The sequence below is a fragment of the Rhincodon typus genome, unplaced genomic scaffold, assembly GCF_021869965.1.
Source record: "Rhincodon typus isolate 14 unplaced genomic scaffold, sRhiTyp1.1 hic_rhity00002627, whole genome shotgun sequence".
Classification (NCBI taxonomy): domain Eukaryota; kingdom Metazoa; phylum Chordata; class Chondrichthyes; order Orectolobiformes; family Rhincodontidae; genus Rhincodon; species Rhincodon typus.
The window spans coordinates 1-14,699 of record NW_025968265.1 but is presented as its reverse complement, the minus strand read 5'-3'; the positions used below and the strand labels follow the sequence as shown (position 1 = coordinate 14,699).

Genomic DNA, 14,699 nt, shown 5'->3' with positions numbered 1-14,699 from the left:
TGAAATACAACAGCACTGAAACCTCAGCCAGGATGCTTTAGATTTTGTCTGTTTCCAAAATCCTGGGAGTCAAAATTGTTCTAGTCAATAATTGTGCAAGATCTAATTTCTTGCAGGTAGTGCAGACTTAGCCCGGTTACTGCATCCCCATATCCTGTCCAGAATCAGAACACCAGAATCTCTCGACTTGCATACAGTTGAAGCAGAAATAAAGTTATTCAAACTTGTCTTATAGTGAGTACAGGATGAACTGAGGTGTTATAGCTCTTTAGATCCACAATACTTGGATTAAAAGCTATACTGATATGTATTCGGAGTTGCTTAAAAAAAAAAGGCAGCCTGTTATCAAGCAGAAGACTGTGAAATGATTCTGGTTTCTGACTAGCTTGATATTGTTCAGTGGTGCTCTTACCTGCTCAGTTTCAATTGCTGGTTGGTTGCTTACACAATCAACAGGTACTTTTAGTAAGTTTGGAACAACTGAACTTCTCACTACAGTAGCTATTGCCGTCTTTTTGATATTGGCAGTTTTATTACATTATAGAACGTAGCTGAAACTGGTTTGTTCCAGTATGAAGCATTTCATCAGATTTGAAGTGCGAACAAAATGTTCTGATCAATTTCCAACTGATGAACAATAAGCCAGGGAAGTCGCTATGGGTCATATTAGCTATTAAAATGTGTTAGGGTATTAGAGACTGATTTTTTTTTTCTCACTTTCTAATTTTCACTGTCATACTATTGTAACGGGTACTATAAGTTAATTCTTGTTACACCACAATCAGATGGCAAAATATTTTTAGAATGAAACAAGTTGAAGAATTTGTAACCTGAACTAAGTTAGTAAACCTCAGATAAATGGCAAGATGAATTAGCTTCATATTTTTGACTGGGTGGAGCGAGAAAGGAATGAGCTCCAGTTTCAACTCCTTTCTTATTTTGACTCTAATGAAAGTGCACATATGGTAATGTTGGGTGTTGTGCCATAAAAGCTGAATGACTTTTATTGCCAGCTAACATCTTGGCTGACGTGAAGAATGGCTACTTGAGTTGGTAGTGGAGGAATATGGTGTTTGTGCTCAGGTGGTGTTAAGGATTTATAGGGCTTGCACTGAAACTGAAGGGATGCAGTGCCTATGTAGCCATGCTGTGTATGAATGTATTTGCGAATTCACTTTTTTTGATGTTGCACAATAGCTACCTTAGATTTCAGGTTATATTTTTGTTTCTGTTTGCAGAAACCTCCTAAGCCCAAGATCTTATCTTCCCATTCCCAAGGGTGTAATCACATTGCTGTGGTGACTAGAGAGCAAAATGTTGTTTTGAAATGACAACAACAATGTTTGGATTTTTCTTGCTCACTACTGTCCATTCTTGCCCAGCTGGGTTGATTTAACCCATGTGATGCAGAAGTGGGGCTTTTCAGGTTGTCCATACAGAATACAAATTTCTTGGGTTTTTTTGGGAAATGCAGTATTCTTCCATAAAGCACAGTTTTGTTTCATTGTTGAGGTGAGGAATCTTGAACAACTAACTTCTTGGAGTCAAACTAAATTGTGTTTCAGAACTGAGCTCTCTCACTGCTTGCACTCACTATTTGTAGTGTGCTCTCCTGATTGCTGCAGTGTGGTAAATGAAGGAAAAAATCTCTAACTCGACATTAGCCAGCTATCATAGTTTTCCATGTCTTTTCATTTCAGACTTGAGTTGCATTCCCTTCTCCCACCCCATACTGCTGCTTCTCATCTAAATTTGAACTGGGTAAACCACAATTCTCTATCCTGTTAGTTATTAATGGGGTGAAAATAGTAATTGCTATCTACATCCACTAGGCTCAATCTTTGACACTGAAAGGACTAATTACTTTGATAAATAGATTTATGAATTTTTTTCTTTGTAGCTTTTTGCGGAAGTTCAGTTTTTCCATATATTGAAGTAAGCTTAAAAATATAGCTCTTGGCATACAATGATGTCTATGTAATCAGGATTGGGATGAAGAGAAGATTCAAGAGCTAACTGAAACACACTTGCAGTTTGTCGTCTGAATAAGCAATTTAATCTAATAGCAGTATTAACTACAGTAACTTGCAGCCAATGGAGTTTCACTGGTTGGAACTTCCTGGTTTAAACCAGTGATTTTTGTATTAACACTGAACAAAGTAATTGTTTTCATTGAGTTTACTTTGTGCCTGATGGCATATTTGAATACTGACTGTAAGGAAGGGGTATTTATGCTTCAAATCTTAAAAGTTAAATGACAAAGTAGTCTTTCCAAGTTGTATTTATTACTGAACCATTCATTTGTTACTCAGATTAAATCCAGATGTGGAATACAAATGCTGTCAATATTATTGTAATTCATCTCTTTGAACACAATCTTTTGGCTTTGACTTTTCGTTAAATTGAAGCTTCTCCGTTTCCAGCTTTTTCTACTTCGATCTAAAAGAACCACTTGAACTTTGAACACGTAATTATTCTGTTTTTGAGCAACTTGTAAAGTGACTACTTAGTCGTATTTATTAACTATAGTGGCTTTGGAATGCTGATCCCAACTTAGTTGTGAGACACCATTTTCTTTTTCAATTTCAACAGAATCCATGTTTGAGGGGGAACTAACCTTTTGTTGTATTTACTATTTAAGAAAGTAAAATATTATTGAACTAGTTTATCTTACCTGCCTACAGGGAAAGTGCAAAACTTTACATCGTTGAGGACTAGATATTGAGAAACAAAATTGTGTTGGCGGATCTCAATGAACTGTTCACTGGTTGGTGTGAAGAGACATTCTTGTCTTTTGACAAGGAATAATAAATCTGCCTTTAATACATTTAAGTTATCACTTCATTTTGTAACAACACTGTTGTGATATTCTGCAACAGGCAATCCAGAGTCTCTGAATGCAACATGCATCTATATATGGACATTTTTAATCTGAATCAAAATATGCTCAAGTTTTTATGCTGAATTTTTTAAACTAACTCCCTGAAAGCCACAATTATTGTGATCTAAATTCCTCCTCCCATTTTTCTGACCTTACAATTTATCCTTGCTGAACAATGTAATGCCTTTTGACTTGAAATATTTCTCCTCAGTGGCATAACTGGCTACTATTTTTCTTTTTACCTTTTATTCCTCCCTCAATTTGGAACAATACTTTGCCATTAAAACTGAACTTGAAGGACAGGGGATACAACCCATGCACCAGCACACTCTGCCACCATACACTGAATTATATTGCTCTGCCCTAATTTGTCAAAGACATATGAATTATTACAATGATTTACTGGAAGTCTTCTAAGCAATGTCACAACCAGGACTGAACTCTACCATTGCTTGAAAGAAGTATTTTTTTGTGTGCATGCACTGAAATCTAGCAAATCTTTTTTAATACTGCCACTGTCTTTTGTAATCAAATGCTGTTTTATGTGCTATCTATACAAGAGCACAATTGATTTAGTACATCTGAAGTGTTAAGTTCTGACTTTGCTTCTGTACTGCCTATTACTTGATGCACTGGTTAATCCTCTATAATATGTACAAATATTAATGTGCCACACTTTGTTTTGCATTAAAAATTGCAGTTTATTCAAATTAGAACTTCACCAGAAAGTTCAAGGCAACACAAACTACTTCCACAGCATCTTTTGTGGAGTAGGCTGAAAATGTACAAATGTTTTTTCTTTATCATCTTACTGAGATTAACTATATCTTTACAAACACTTGAAATTAGAGAAACTGTATCAACTGCATTTAATTTTGACAGATGCTTTTTGAAAACAAGACCAAAATGCGAATGTCCAGTGCAGTGCCCAAATGTTCACACTGAGCTTATTTCTGGATATGTGGAAAAACTTGAACCAAAGACTCTCAATTTAAAATATCAATCAAAATATGCATGTATTTTGATTCAAGTGGTTACTTTTAAATTCTAGTTACTTTGATCTAAATTCTTCTTCCCTTGTCCCATCTATCCTTCTGCCCATCTTACAACTTTTCCTTGCCAAATAATGTAATGTCTTTTGAAATGTGACCTTTCCCTCACTGATAACTGCAAGGTGTTTTTACTTTTCATCTTTAAATTTAAATTGGAGTTCAGGTAAATTTCTTTCACATTCCCAAATTCATTATCTTAGTATCTTTATTTTTGATTTGAGCTTTAGAGCATTAAAACTAATATTCCTGTGCCATATTTTTGTCAAAATGTAGACATAACTTGTATCATCAATTTAATTGTTGCCCCTTGATCTCTCTGGTGCTCTTTTTCTATCATTGTGGAAAGGATTGATGACTGCTCATTGTATTTTGACCATTTCTTGTCACCATCAGAAGCCAGCATTTCTCCACTGTTGTAATACTGAATTTATCCAATGCCTTAGTCCAGTGCAAGCAAATGTAGTAATCAAAACACTGTTTAATCATTCCAGGTTTCACTTGTGTATTTTAACTGATGTGCAGAGGTCTTTATAAGTCACAACTAAATGTAATGTAAACAGCTGAAACTTGATTAAATTGTTTATGCTCAAGTAAAAGGCACACCCAACTTTTTGCTCAAAGATATTTTAATACTGTACAGTTAAGAATGCATGAGCATTGCAACACAGTGGTAAAATTACCAGTAAAGTGGTTTAAAATGTGTGTTTGAGGCATTCATGTTGAAATTCTGCTGTGGTATTTTCAGTTCCACATTTTCAGCCACTACTGTACATGTTCATGACTGGTTCTGTGAATCAGTACAGTTAAATATTTTTTGAAATAAATTATATCATCTAATGTTTTGTCTCTTTGCTGAAATGTGTCTTTAGTATTCAATAGATGCAACTTGAACACTGAAATATTCCCTTTTACTGTTTGAGGTATCTTCGGATTGATGCAACTTATTTTTTACAGTCAAACAAGGCTCCTGTTGCATTTTATTTTGTTTCTTAAAAGGACAGATACTCTGCTAAGTTTTTCAAATGAAGGAAAATGTAGAGAGTGAACAAGATGAAATGCATGTGTCTGATATTGGTAATAACCATAGTTTGACAGCAATGAACAGAGATTACAACAGAAGAATCTACCAACAAATAATCAAATGAAAGGCAGTTTCTCTGAATGCCTCCAATATTGGTTTAAAAAAAATAGATGAATTGATGACACAAAGGTAAGTAAACAGGTATGATAGCCATTGTGGCAATATTGTTGCAAGGTAGTTACAGCTGTGAATATTCAAATATACTTGATATTTTGTCCATGTAGACATAAGTTGCATATAATTGATAATTCTGTTAGTAGATGACAACATCAGTACAATTGTAAGAAATGATCTTGCCTTGGTGATTTAAGATGTGGAAAGATTTCAATAAAAGCCAGGAAAGAAAGTCTTTTATGGAAGTCAACTATTAGCCCCTAACAGAAGCTACATTGTGGTGCTTGAAAGATGTAATCAAATAATCAAGATGTCTTTCATCTCCATATTGATATGTATATGACAAAGTTTGCCTTGAGACTAGTTCAGTGCATGTATTTGGCACAGTTTCTTAGATCAATACATTGTGGAATCAAAAAAGCAGTGGATTATTTTTGATCTATAATTAAGATTAATGAATAGTCTATTCAAACTATTCTCAAGGGAAGTTTTATCGTCTAGGAAAGTAATTATTGCTAAATTTCAAATTCTTTCAAGCTGATAAATTTGAATCTAAATCTATTGTCTTAAAATAAACTTGACAAAGTTGGCCGGCATATACTGAGAAAACGGATCAAAAGGTAAGGCAGTAGACAAATGGTTGATGCTAATAAGAATTATGAAATATCTCAGATGTATTCTGTTGAGGAAGTATAACAGATGTCATGAAGAATACCAGAGTTAATTGCCTATGTTCTTTGGTGTGCCCATGCCATCTTGTGTAACTCACCTGAGCAACTAAATTGGTTAAGGCCAAGAACAATGTTGCAAGCTGTTTTCTGTACAGTTTCAATGCCTTTGCATTGCTCTTGTGACTTTGTTCAACCAACAGGTGTCTTACTACTATACAGATGTTATGAAAATGTTTACAAGATCATACCCTGAGAGGGAATTGTATTTCAGTTTCCCCAAGCTTGTATGCTGATAACAATATTACGGATATATGTCTAAATAAGTGTACCAAAGATTTGATACTTGTAATTCAATGATTTAGCAAAAATTAAGCAAAGCTGAATGGAAGGTCAGAAGATGGGACTGAATATAAAAGACAAAATGGAGGGAAGAGTATGAGAAAACTAATCAGAAATATGAAAACTGTTAAGAATTTCTCCTGGAAGGTTTGGAACCTTTGTTTTCAATCACTTTTTTTTCAGGAAAAAAGTTTGAGTCCCTGAATATTGACAAAGCAGAGATGTTTAGATTCTTGTTAAGCAAGGAGGAATGCAGATTTGAGATTACATTCAACCAGCCATGACTTCTCGAATGGTGGAGCAGAGTCAAGGTGCTGAATAGTCTACTCCAGCTCCATGTTGGTATGTTCATACCAAGAAATTTTTAAATAGCAGACTTTGAACTTCTGCAAATGCATAAAAAGGAAGAGGGTAACTCAACACTGCTTCCTTGAAGATTGAGGAGTGATTAATGGGAACAAGTAAATGGAAGAGAATTAAGAAAGCAAAAACAGTATGTTTAGAACTTTATAAAATGATAAAGTGGGATCAGTGGTTTTGTTTGACAAATTTACTTAGAGTTCTTTGAAGATGTAACAAGTAAGTTGGTTGAAGGAGTCAAATAGCCTATTTTTGTGAGCTCACTCCTTGATTATGTATATCTTCAGTAAAACGTATCCTCCCTCCCTTCTGTAGCTGAGGAATACATAAAATTTATTCACAAATGTTTCATTACTTTTAAGTGTTGGGTTAGTCATAATAATACATAATTTTTAACTTGAACTTTATATAAAACTGATTTAAAGTAGAGATAAGGAAGCCTTTAATCATGTAATTGTAGCCTCGAATGACAAAATCAAGATAAGGTCGTAGATTTGCTCAATGAGCCGGTACATTTGATTGTAGACGTTTCATCACCTTGCTAGGTAACATCATCAGCGAGCCTCTGGAGAAGCATTGGTGTTCTGTCCTGCTTGATATTTCTATGCCTCTGTTTGCTGGAGTGGTTGACATCCCCTCCGGTTATGTTTTTGAGTGGTTTGTACAGCGGGTCCAGTTTAAAGTGTTTGTCGATGGAGTTCTGGTTGGATGCCAGGCCTCCAAGAATTTCCTGGCATGTCTCTGGCTTGTGGTATTATGGATGTGTTGTCCCAGTTGAATTTGTGTCCTTTTCCTTTGAGTGTGTGTATTGAGACCAATGAAATTGGTTGTCTCTCTTGGTGGCTAGTTGGTATTAGTGTATCTTTGCCAGTTTTCTTCCAAATTGGCCTATGTTAATGTTTCTCACAGTTCTTGCATAGAATTTTGTATATTACGTTGATTTTATCGGTTGTGGGTATGGGATCCTTTACGTTCGTCAGTAGCTTTTCTAGGGGGTTATTGGTTTGTGGACTATCCTGATATCCAGGAGTCAGAGTAGTCTTGAGGTCATCTCTGATATGTCTTTGACGTGCACGAGGAGGGGCTAGTGTGGCTGGCTGTGTTGTTGTGGAGGTAACAGCAGATTAGATACGCAAAAAAGCACATTCCTTTTAAAACCTCTGCATAAGTGCTGCTGTTCTGCTTTGCGCAGTTCAAAAAACCATGCAAGGACTGTGAAAAACATTATAGGCTAAACTGGAAGAAGACCATTAGGATACATGAACATCAAAGACACCAGCCTGGTGAGCACATTTACAACCTCATCCACAACCTGCTACAAACCTTTTTAAAAACCAAGACAAATTTAGAAGTTTCTCCTATGGACGGCAAAATAACTTAATTCCACGTTCATAATTTCTGCTAATTTTCATCTTTTAATAATTAGTATTTCTTCAAGAGGTGGACAGCAATTTTTTAAAAAAGTCACAGCTATTACTGAGTTGTGCATGGACTTTATTATCAAGGTTATTTATCTTGTATATTTTGTACATTACATCAGAAACAATGAAATACAATGACTTGTAGGATAAGCAAATACCCAATGAGGCAACTTGTTTGTTACTTACTTCGGTGCATAAATCCAAAACACATTATTTGTAGTATAAAACTGTTACAATCTGAACTGCCCAGATTGTATTTACAAGCACATCTAGTTTCTAATTTTTATTTACAAATGTTCACCTATCTACATATATAGAAAAAAGTTCAACAGCTGATTGTAGGATCTCTCTTTCCCCCTTGGCTGTGTGTAATGTAGGGATGTACTGGCCACAATGTAAAATCTTTCGTCACTAGTGTCTGCTGCATGTCAACAGCTTGCTGAACATTAATAGACTCTAGAAAACTGCTTATCCCAGAAATATGTTTTGGTTCCCTTTTAATTTGAAAAAGATTATTGATCAAAGTAACAACTGGAAATCTGGTTCAAGTAACAGCACTTAAGGCTGACCCATTTAGAAGAAAACAAGCTTCCACACATGCAGTCAAAATATTCCATGTACATTCAAATCTATACATATAGTGGCAATGTTCACTGGTGCTGGATTCCTCTTAATGAAATGAAACCTTCTTGTACTTCGTGTTTGGAATCTGTCCACGTAATTTAAGTCTTCTCACTGCCTCCCGCATGTGCTTTGGCTGCAAAGGTGGAGTTTCTCCCCACTTATCACAAACATCCAGAGCTTTTTCAAAAAAAAAATGTCAAAACAATCAATTTAAACAAAAGAAAAACACAAACAAACATTCTGCTGCATGTCATACACAGAATCCCACAGAATGCACAGATGCCTAAAGGTGAACGCTTCATTAGTCAAATTAGCTCAACTGCTATTTATAATTCTCCACTCTCTTTCCAATTAAATTTTATAGATGCCAGTTTATCTCCTATGGCACAGACAAGCAAATTTATTTCTCATCCTTTGTTTTCTGAGACATTTATGTAACTTGCCTTCCTTGAATCTATTCATCCTGCCACCTGTACATTTTTTTTCATGTCTCTGATAGCATACTCACACGTTTGATTTCTGTTTGCCCTTGTTGGAATGCTCAAGATCTATGATAAGAAGGCTGCCAAAGTGCTGGAATCAAAGGAACATTGAAGAGCTGATACACTTAGCACTAACATGGAAAAAATTGCTGAGGTGAGGCTGGGAGATGGAGCTGATACCCTACAGCAATAATAGGCTTGATAGACATTCATCCTTAACCACACAGGAACTCACACAGGCTTCTCACAATTAGGCAATGCAAATCCATTTCAAAGGGCTATGCCCCTGGCTGCTGTTTGACGACTATAAAGCAATGTGTTACTGATAACTACATGGTATAGGATTAGACTATAAGATGCTGAAAACCTAAAACAGTAAGAGAAAGGCTTTTGAAAGCAAGATGCTCAATAATTGTTGTAATGCTGCTGAGGCTCCTTCATAATTATGCTACGATAATTCCAATGCCCAGATAGAGGCAAATTTATGGAAACAGCTGGGAAAGGCACCTGCAATCTCATTTTGATATGCAGTTAATTTTCTTTTCCGCAAAGAAGAAGTTTCAGAATTTGGCTTGAATCCCATCCCAGGAAAGGGACTGGGCAATAGGGACAAATAATAAATGCTGGCCCTCCTCAGAATGAAAAAAGGACTGCATTACTCAAACGACCTATGCACTTTTTAGGTTTCTGGAGTTCTTTGTCTTCTTAGGAAGAGAAACTCCTAGAAATTGAACAGTGCACCCATTTTCTAGCAACCAGTCACTACAGTTACAATGGATATGCTGCGATAAGTATAAAACCAAAATACTGAGAATGCTGGAGATCTGAAACAGACAGAATGCTGAAGAAACTCAGCATCTGTGGGTCAGGCAAAAAAATTTCTAACATCTTTCGGTTCTGAAGTCGTATTGAACTTAAATGTTGAACACTTTCTCTCCACACATGGTGCTGAGTTAGATTTTCTGCAGCATTCTGTTCATAAGCTACTATACAATTTGGCATAGTAAAAGACACAGATGGTGTCTTTCTTTAAAAATACAGCAAGGAGCTGGTAGTTTGAGATAAAGCTGTATTTAATTATATTTAAAGTATTTCCTTGCACTGCACATAATTTGTAGCTTCAATGCCTATCAACAGTTTACAGAAGCAAATTCGGAGGGCTCCTGTAGTGCAGTAGTAATGTTCCTGTCTCTGAGCCAGGAGACCCAGGTTCGAGTCCCACTCACTCCAAAAGCCTGAACAGGTTGATTCTAAAATATCTACAGAAACAAATCAGCTTCAGCAATGTAAATCCTCGTGAGTTTTATTTTACTTTCATCTAAAAGCCTTTTCCAGGAGACTAAATCTCCGCTTGAATATTCAATTAACTGATACATGACATGAAACAGTAGCTATCTGTATTTGAGGATGTTGACTTACTCAGCGAGCTGGCTTGTTTTTGTTCAGACTCTTCCTCACCATGCTAGGTAACGTCATCAGGGAGGCCTCCGATGAAACAATATTGTTCTGCTCTGCTTGGAATTTACACTGTCCGGTCTGTTATGGTGAGCAGTGTCATTTCCGGTTTTGTTCTATATGGGTTTGTATACCATGTACAAATATTCCAGATGGAGTAGAACAACATTGCTTCATTGGAGGACTCACTGATTATGTTACCTAGCACGCTGACGAAACATCTTAGTGAAAACAAGCCAGCTCGACGAGCAAGTCAACAACCTCACCCACAATCCAAACTACAGATCTTTGCTAAAACCTTAAATACAGATAGTTTAATAGCTGCTATAAACTTGTGTAAGCACTTACAGCCAAGGAACAGATCACATGACTGTGGCAAGCCAGCCAGTACATGATGTACAAATGCATTTCTCCCAATGGATATCACATTTTCTTGACATTATACTAATTGTAAAGCAATTGTCAGACAAACAATGAAAAATGCTAAGCATAATTCAGTATTGAAGCAGGCACAGTTGCTACATGTACATTGGATTGGGGCTTCCGACCTTCAATGTTTTATGTCTTGTGTTCTTTTATGTTCTTATCCGTAATCATAGATGCACTCAAAAATAATGCAAGTAATAAAGCGAAGTGAATAAATAAGTTTGGACCTAATCTCGTATCTCGTCTCTGCACATGGACTATCAGACATCAAACCACTGAACAATAAATTTTGGAAGTTGGCCTTCCTACCTTTGCTTTTGATGCATTTACAACTTCTATTCTTTGAACTTACCTTCTTCCATTACTTCACCCACAAAGACTTTAGAAATACCAGACATGGCAATCACTACATTTTGAGATACCGAGCAGCCTGTGATTGACTGGATCAGCTAGAAGAAAGAACAGGAAAAACCTCAAATTCTGGATTACGATATGTGAATACACAATTGTAACTAATGTTTTCTTCAAATCCTTGCCCGCTAAGATTATCTACTATGGAGAGCCATCTATCGTGTTTAGTAAATTTTGAGCACACATTAAAAAAACTAATATTGCAGAACCACAAAGGTCTCTATTAATTTTTTTTCTTTATTTATTCATGGGATAAGGGGTGTCACCCACTAGGCAGCATTTATTGCCCAGAGAGCAGTGAAGAGTCAACCACCATTGCTGTGGGTCTGGAGTCACATGTAGGCCAGGCCAGGTAGGGGTTTCCTTCTGGTAAGGACATTAGTGAACCAGATGGGTATTTCCTGACAAACAATGGATTCATGGACATCATTAGATTCTTAATTCCAAATATTTAATTAATTCAAATTCCACCTGCTGTGGTGGGATTTGAACCTGGGTTCCCAGAATGATGTCTGGACTCTAGATTAATAGTCCAGTGATAATACCACTATGCCATCGCTTCCCCCTGAGTATGCTTTCTAAAATGCTGTAATAACAATTTGCAAATTGAATACTCCTCCAACCTTGACATTACAATCCATTTTGTTATGGGTGGACTCATGCCACAATAGAAGATAATACTTTGTGCATATTCAACCTCACTGTAAATCGTTCATGCAACAAAAATTCCATCCCAAAAAAATGCTAAATCTCAAACTAATTTATTTAATTACCAATAACATACAAACAAAATAGTCAAGTATTAGTCTTGAAATCAAGACAAACTAGCCTAGGCCTTCAGTTTTAAAAACCTAAAAGGAGCCACAATACAGTTCCCAGTTACCTGTAAATAATTAAATATTTTTTACAAGGAGAAAGGACTCTATTAGTGTGAATACATAGCAACAGTTTAAAAAAAAAAGTTTTATTCTCCAGGCATTCTCATCCATTTTATTCAAACCAAATCAGCACAACTTCGTGGCCCATTTCCTGGCCCCAGGACCTGACCCAGCAGATTGCCAAGATATGGGTTGTCTCCCTAAATCTCTCTCCTCATGGATTCTGACAGTATGTTCACAGTCCACACGTTTAGCATTGATGTGAACCCAATGCACTGATGTTGGCATTGGAGAGAAAATGAAGCCTTAACCCATAATTCCAACTTTACACTACTATTATGGTATCTATATTGAGCAAAGCCAGTTTTGTCTCTTGCTATGTGCACCTGCCCAGCTGTCATATGAGACATTGGGATATAGGTGACAACTCATCATATTTCTACAGCTTGTTCACTCAAAATAAAGTAAGATTACCATTTTTTTAGAAAATTCATTCACAGGATCTGGGTGCAGTTGGCTAAGCCAGCATATATTGCCTATCCTGAATCCAGTTAAGAGTTTGAATTAAATAAATATTTGGAATTAAGAATCTAATGATGTCCATGAATCCATTGTTTGTCAGGAAAAACCCATCTGGTTCACTAACGTCCTTAACGAAAGGAAACCCTTACCTTACCTGGCCTACATGTGACTCGAGACCCACAGCAATGGTGGTTAAGAGTCAAGAGTTAACGACATTGCTGTGGGTCTGGAGTCACATGTAGGCCAGGTCAGGTAATAACAATAGATTTCTAAAAGGCATTACTGAAACAATTATTTTTCCTGACAATTGATAGAGTCATCATTTGACTCTCAATTCCAGATTTTTATTGAATTCAAATTTCATTGTCTGTCATGGCAATGATTCCACGCTGGGTCTTCACAACATAAATTAATAGGATAATGCCACTGTATATGTAAAAATCCGGACTGGAACTGAATCCATGTCCCAAATGAAAGGATGGAGTGCTTATCCACTATGTACCTAGACTAATGCTAATCTGTTTTGCTTCGCAAAAATTCACCTTCCCTCAGCTATTAAGAAATCTGGAAAAAACGCACATCCCAGACTCTATATTGCAATCTTACTGTCTAGTCATAAAATAACCAGGGCACAATCATCAATAGTATCTTTTGAACTACATTGGGTTAGCAAAGAAATTCACCTTTGTGGTTTTTCACAATGTTTCTCTGCTACCACATGAATTTCAGACAGATTCAGTTGAAAGTTTAAAAACTGGATGCAGTTGGAAAAAAGCCAAAGACTAAAAACTTTAGACTGTTATTCATTTTTCTAATTATGTGAATTTGTATTTGAATGGATTTTAAAAATTAAAACACTGATAGCAAATCTAACAAATGCAGTCTGATGAAGAGTAACCAACCCTTTTAATGGCAGCTTTGGGAAAGGCAGAGCGACGATACATCTCATAGCGGTTTAACTGCTCTTCTGAAAAGGACGAAACCAGGATCCTGTTAAAATAAAAGAACTCCTTTAAAATACATGTTGGCTTCAGTGAATTTTTTGAATTGTCATTGTCAAAGTTAACGTTAACAGGAGTTGCCATTTATTGCAAAGAGAATGTAATATATAACTGGTGATCTTTTGCTGTAGTTGTACAGGGCTTTTATAAGACCACATGTAGAATACTGTGTATAATTTCAGGTTTGTTTTATTTAAGAAAAGACATAATTGCATTAGAAGTTCACAACAGATTCTCTAACTACTTCCTGGGAGGAGAGGTCTAACAGGTTTAGCATTGTGAAAAATATTTCCTTGCAAAAAATATGCTTCAAAAGTAGTCCTTATCAATTAACTGCTTTTTTAAAAATGCAGTCATGTTGTTCACTCTAAGTTAAATGCTTTTAGAGAGTGTCCAGGCATACACTTGCACTAAGTTTTATTTCATCCAACCACACCATAAAACCCAATACCTTTTGGCAAATCCTGCTTAATATACTTTCTGAATATCCTTCTAATAAATTAGTCTAATTAGTCCAAAGTGAACCAAATGAAACAAAGGAAAAATAGAACAACCTGCTGGATACACATTTTAATACAATTAACCAATTAGTTCACAACACCCATTTGCCTTTCACTCCTAGACATTTAGTATCCATTAACAAAATTCGATATATTATCTGGTTAGCTGTGGGAATGAGATTTCAAAAGATTTATATCAATCAGATGATGACGTATTAACAGTTTTTGCTATACTAGGGAAGTGGATCAGGCTTGTAATACAAAGATAAGAAAATAGGTAAACATTCTGGAGTAACAGTAACATGATGTGGAGGTGCTGGTGTTGGAATGGGGTGAACAAGGTCAGAAGTCACACTACACCAGCTTATAGTCCAACAGGTTTACTTCAAATCACAAGCTTTTGCAGCGCTGCTCCTTCGTCAGGTGCAGTGAAGAGAAGCACACAGACACAGAATTTATAGGCAGAGAGATCAAAAGATCG

At 36.1% G+C, this 14,699-nt stretch overlaps 1 protein-coding gene across 1 annotated transcript; it reads right to left on the bottom strand.

The window, feature by feature from the left end:
* Window positions 1-7,975: 7,975 nt before the first annotated feature.
* LOC109938869 (TAF11 RNA polymerase II, TATA box binding protein (TBP)-associated factor) lies at window positions 7,976-14,017 on the bottom strand. The gene is made up of 3 exons (XM_048593296.1): window positions 13,620-14,017; window positions 11,259-11,355; window positions 7,976-8,720 (listed from the first exon to the last, which is right to left on the bottom strand). The coding sequence occupies exons 1-3, from the start codon at window positions 13,800-13,802 to the stop codon at window positions 8,590-8,592; spliced, it is 411 nt and encodes a 136-aa protein (XP_048449253.1). The 5' UTR covers window positions 13,803-14,017; the 3' UTR covers window positions 7,976-8,589.
* Between the last annotated feature and the right edge of the window lie 682 nt (window positions 14,018-14,699).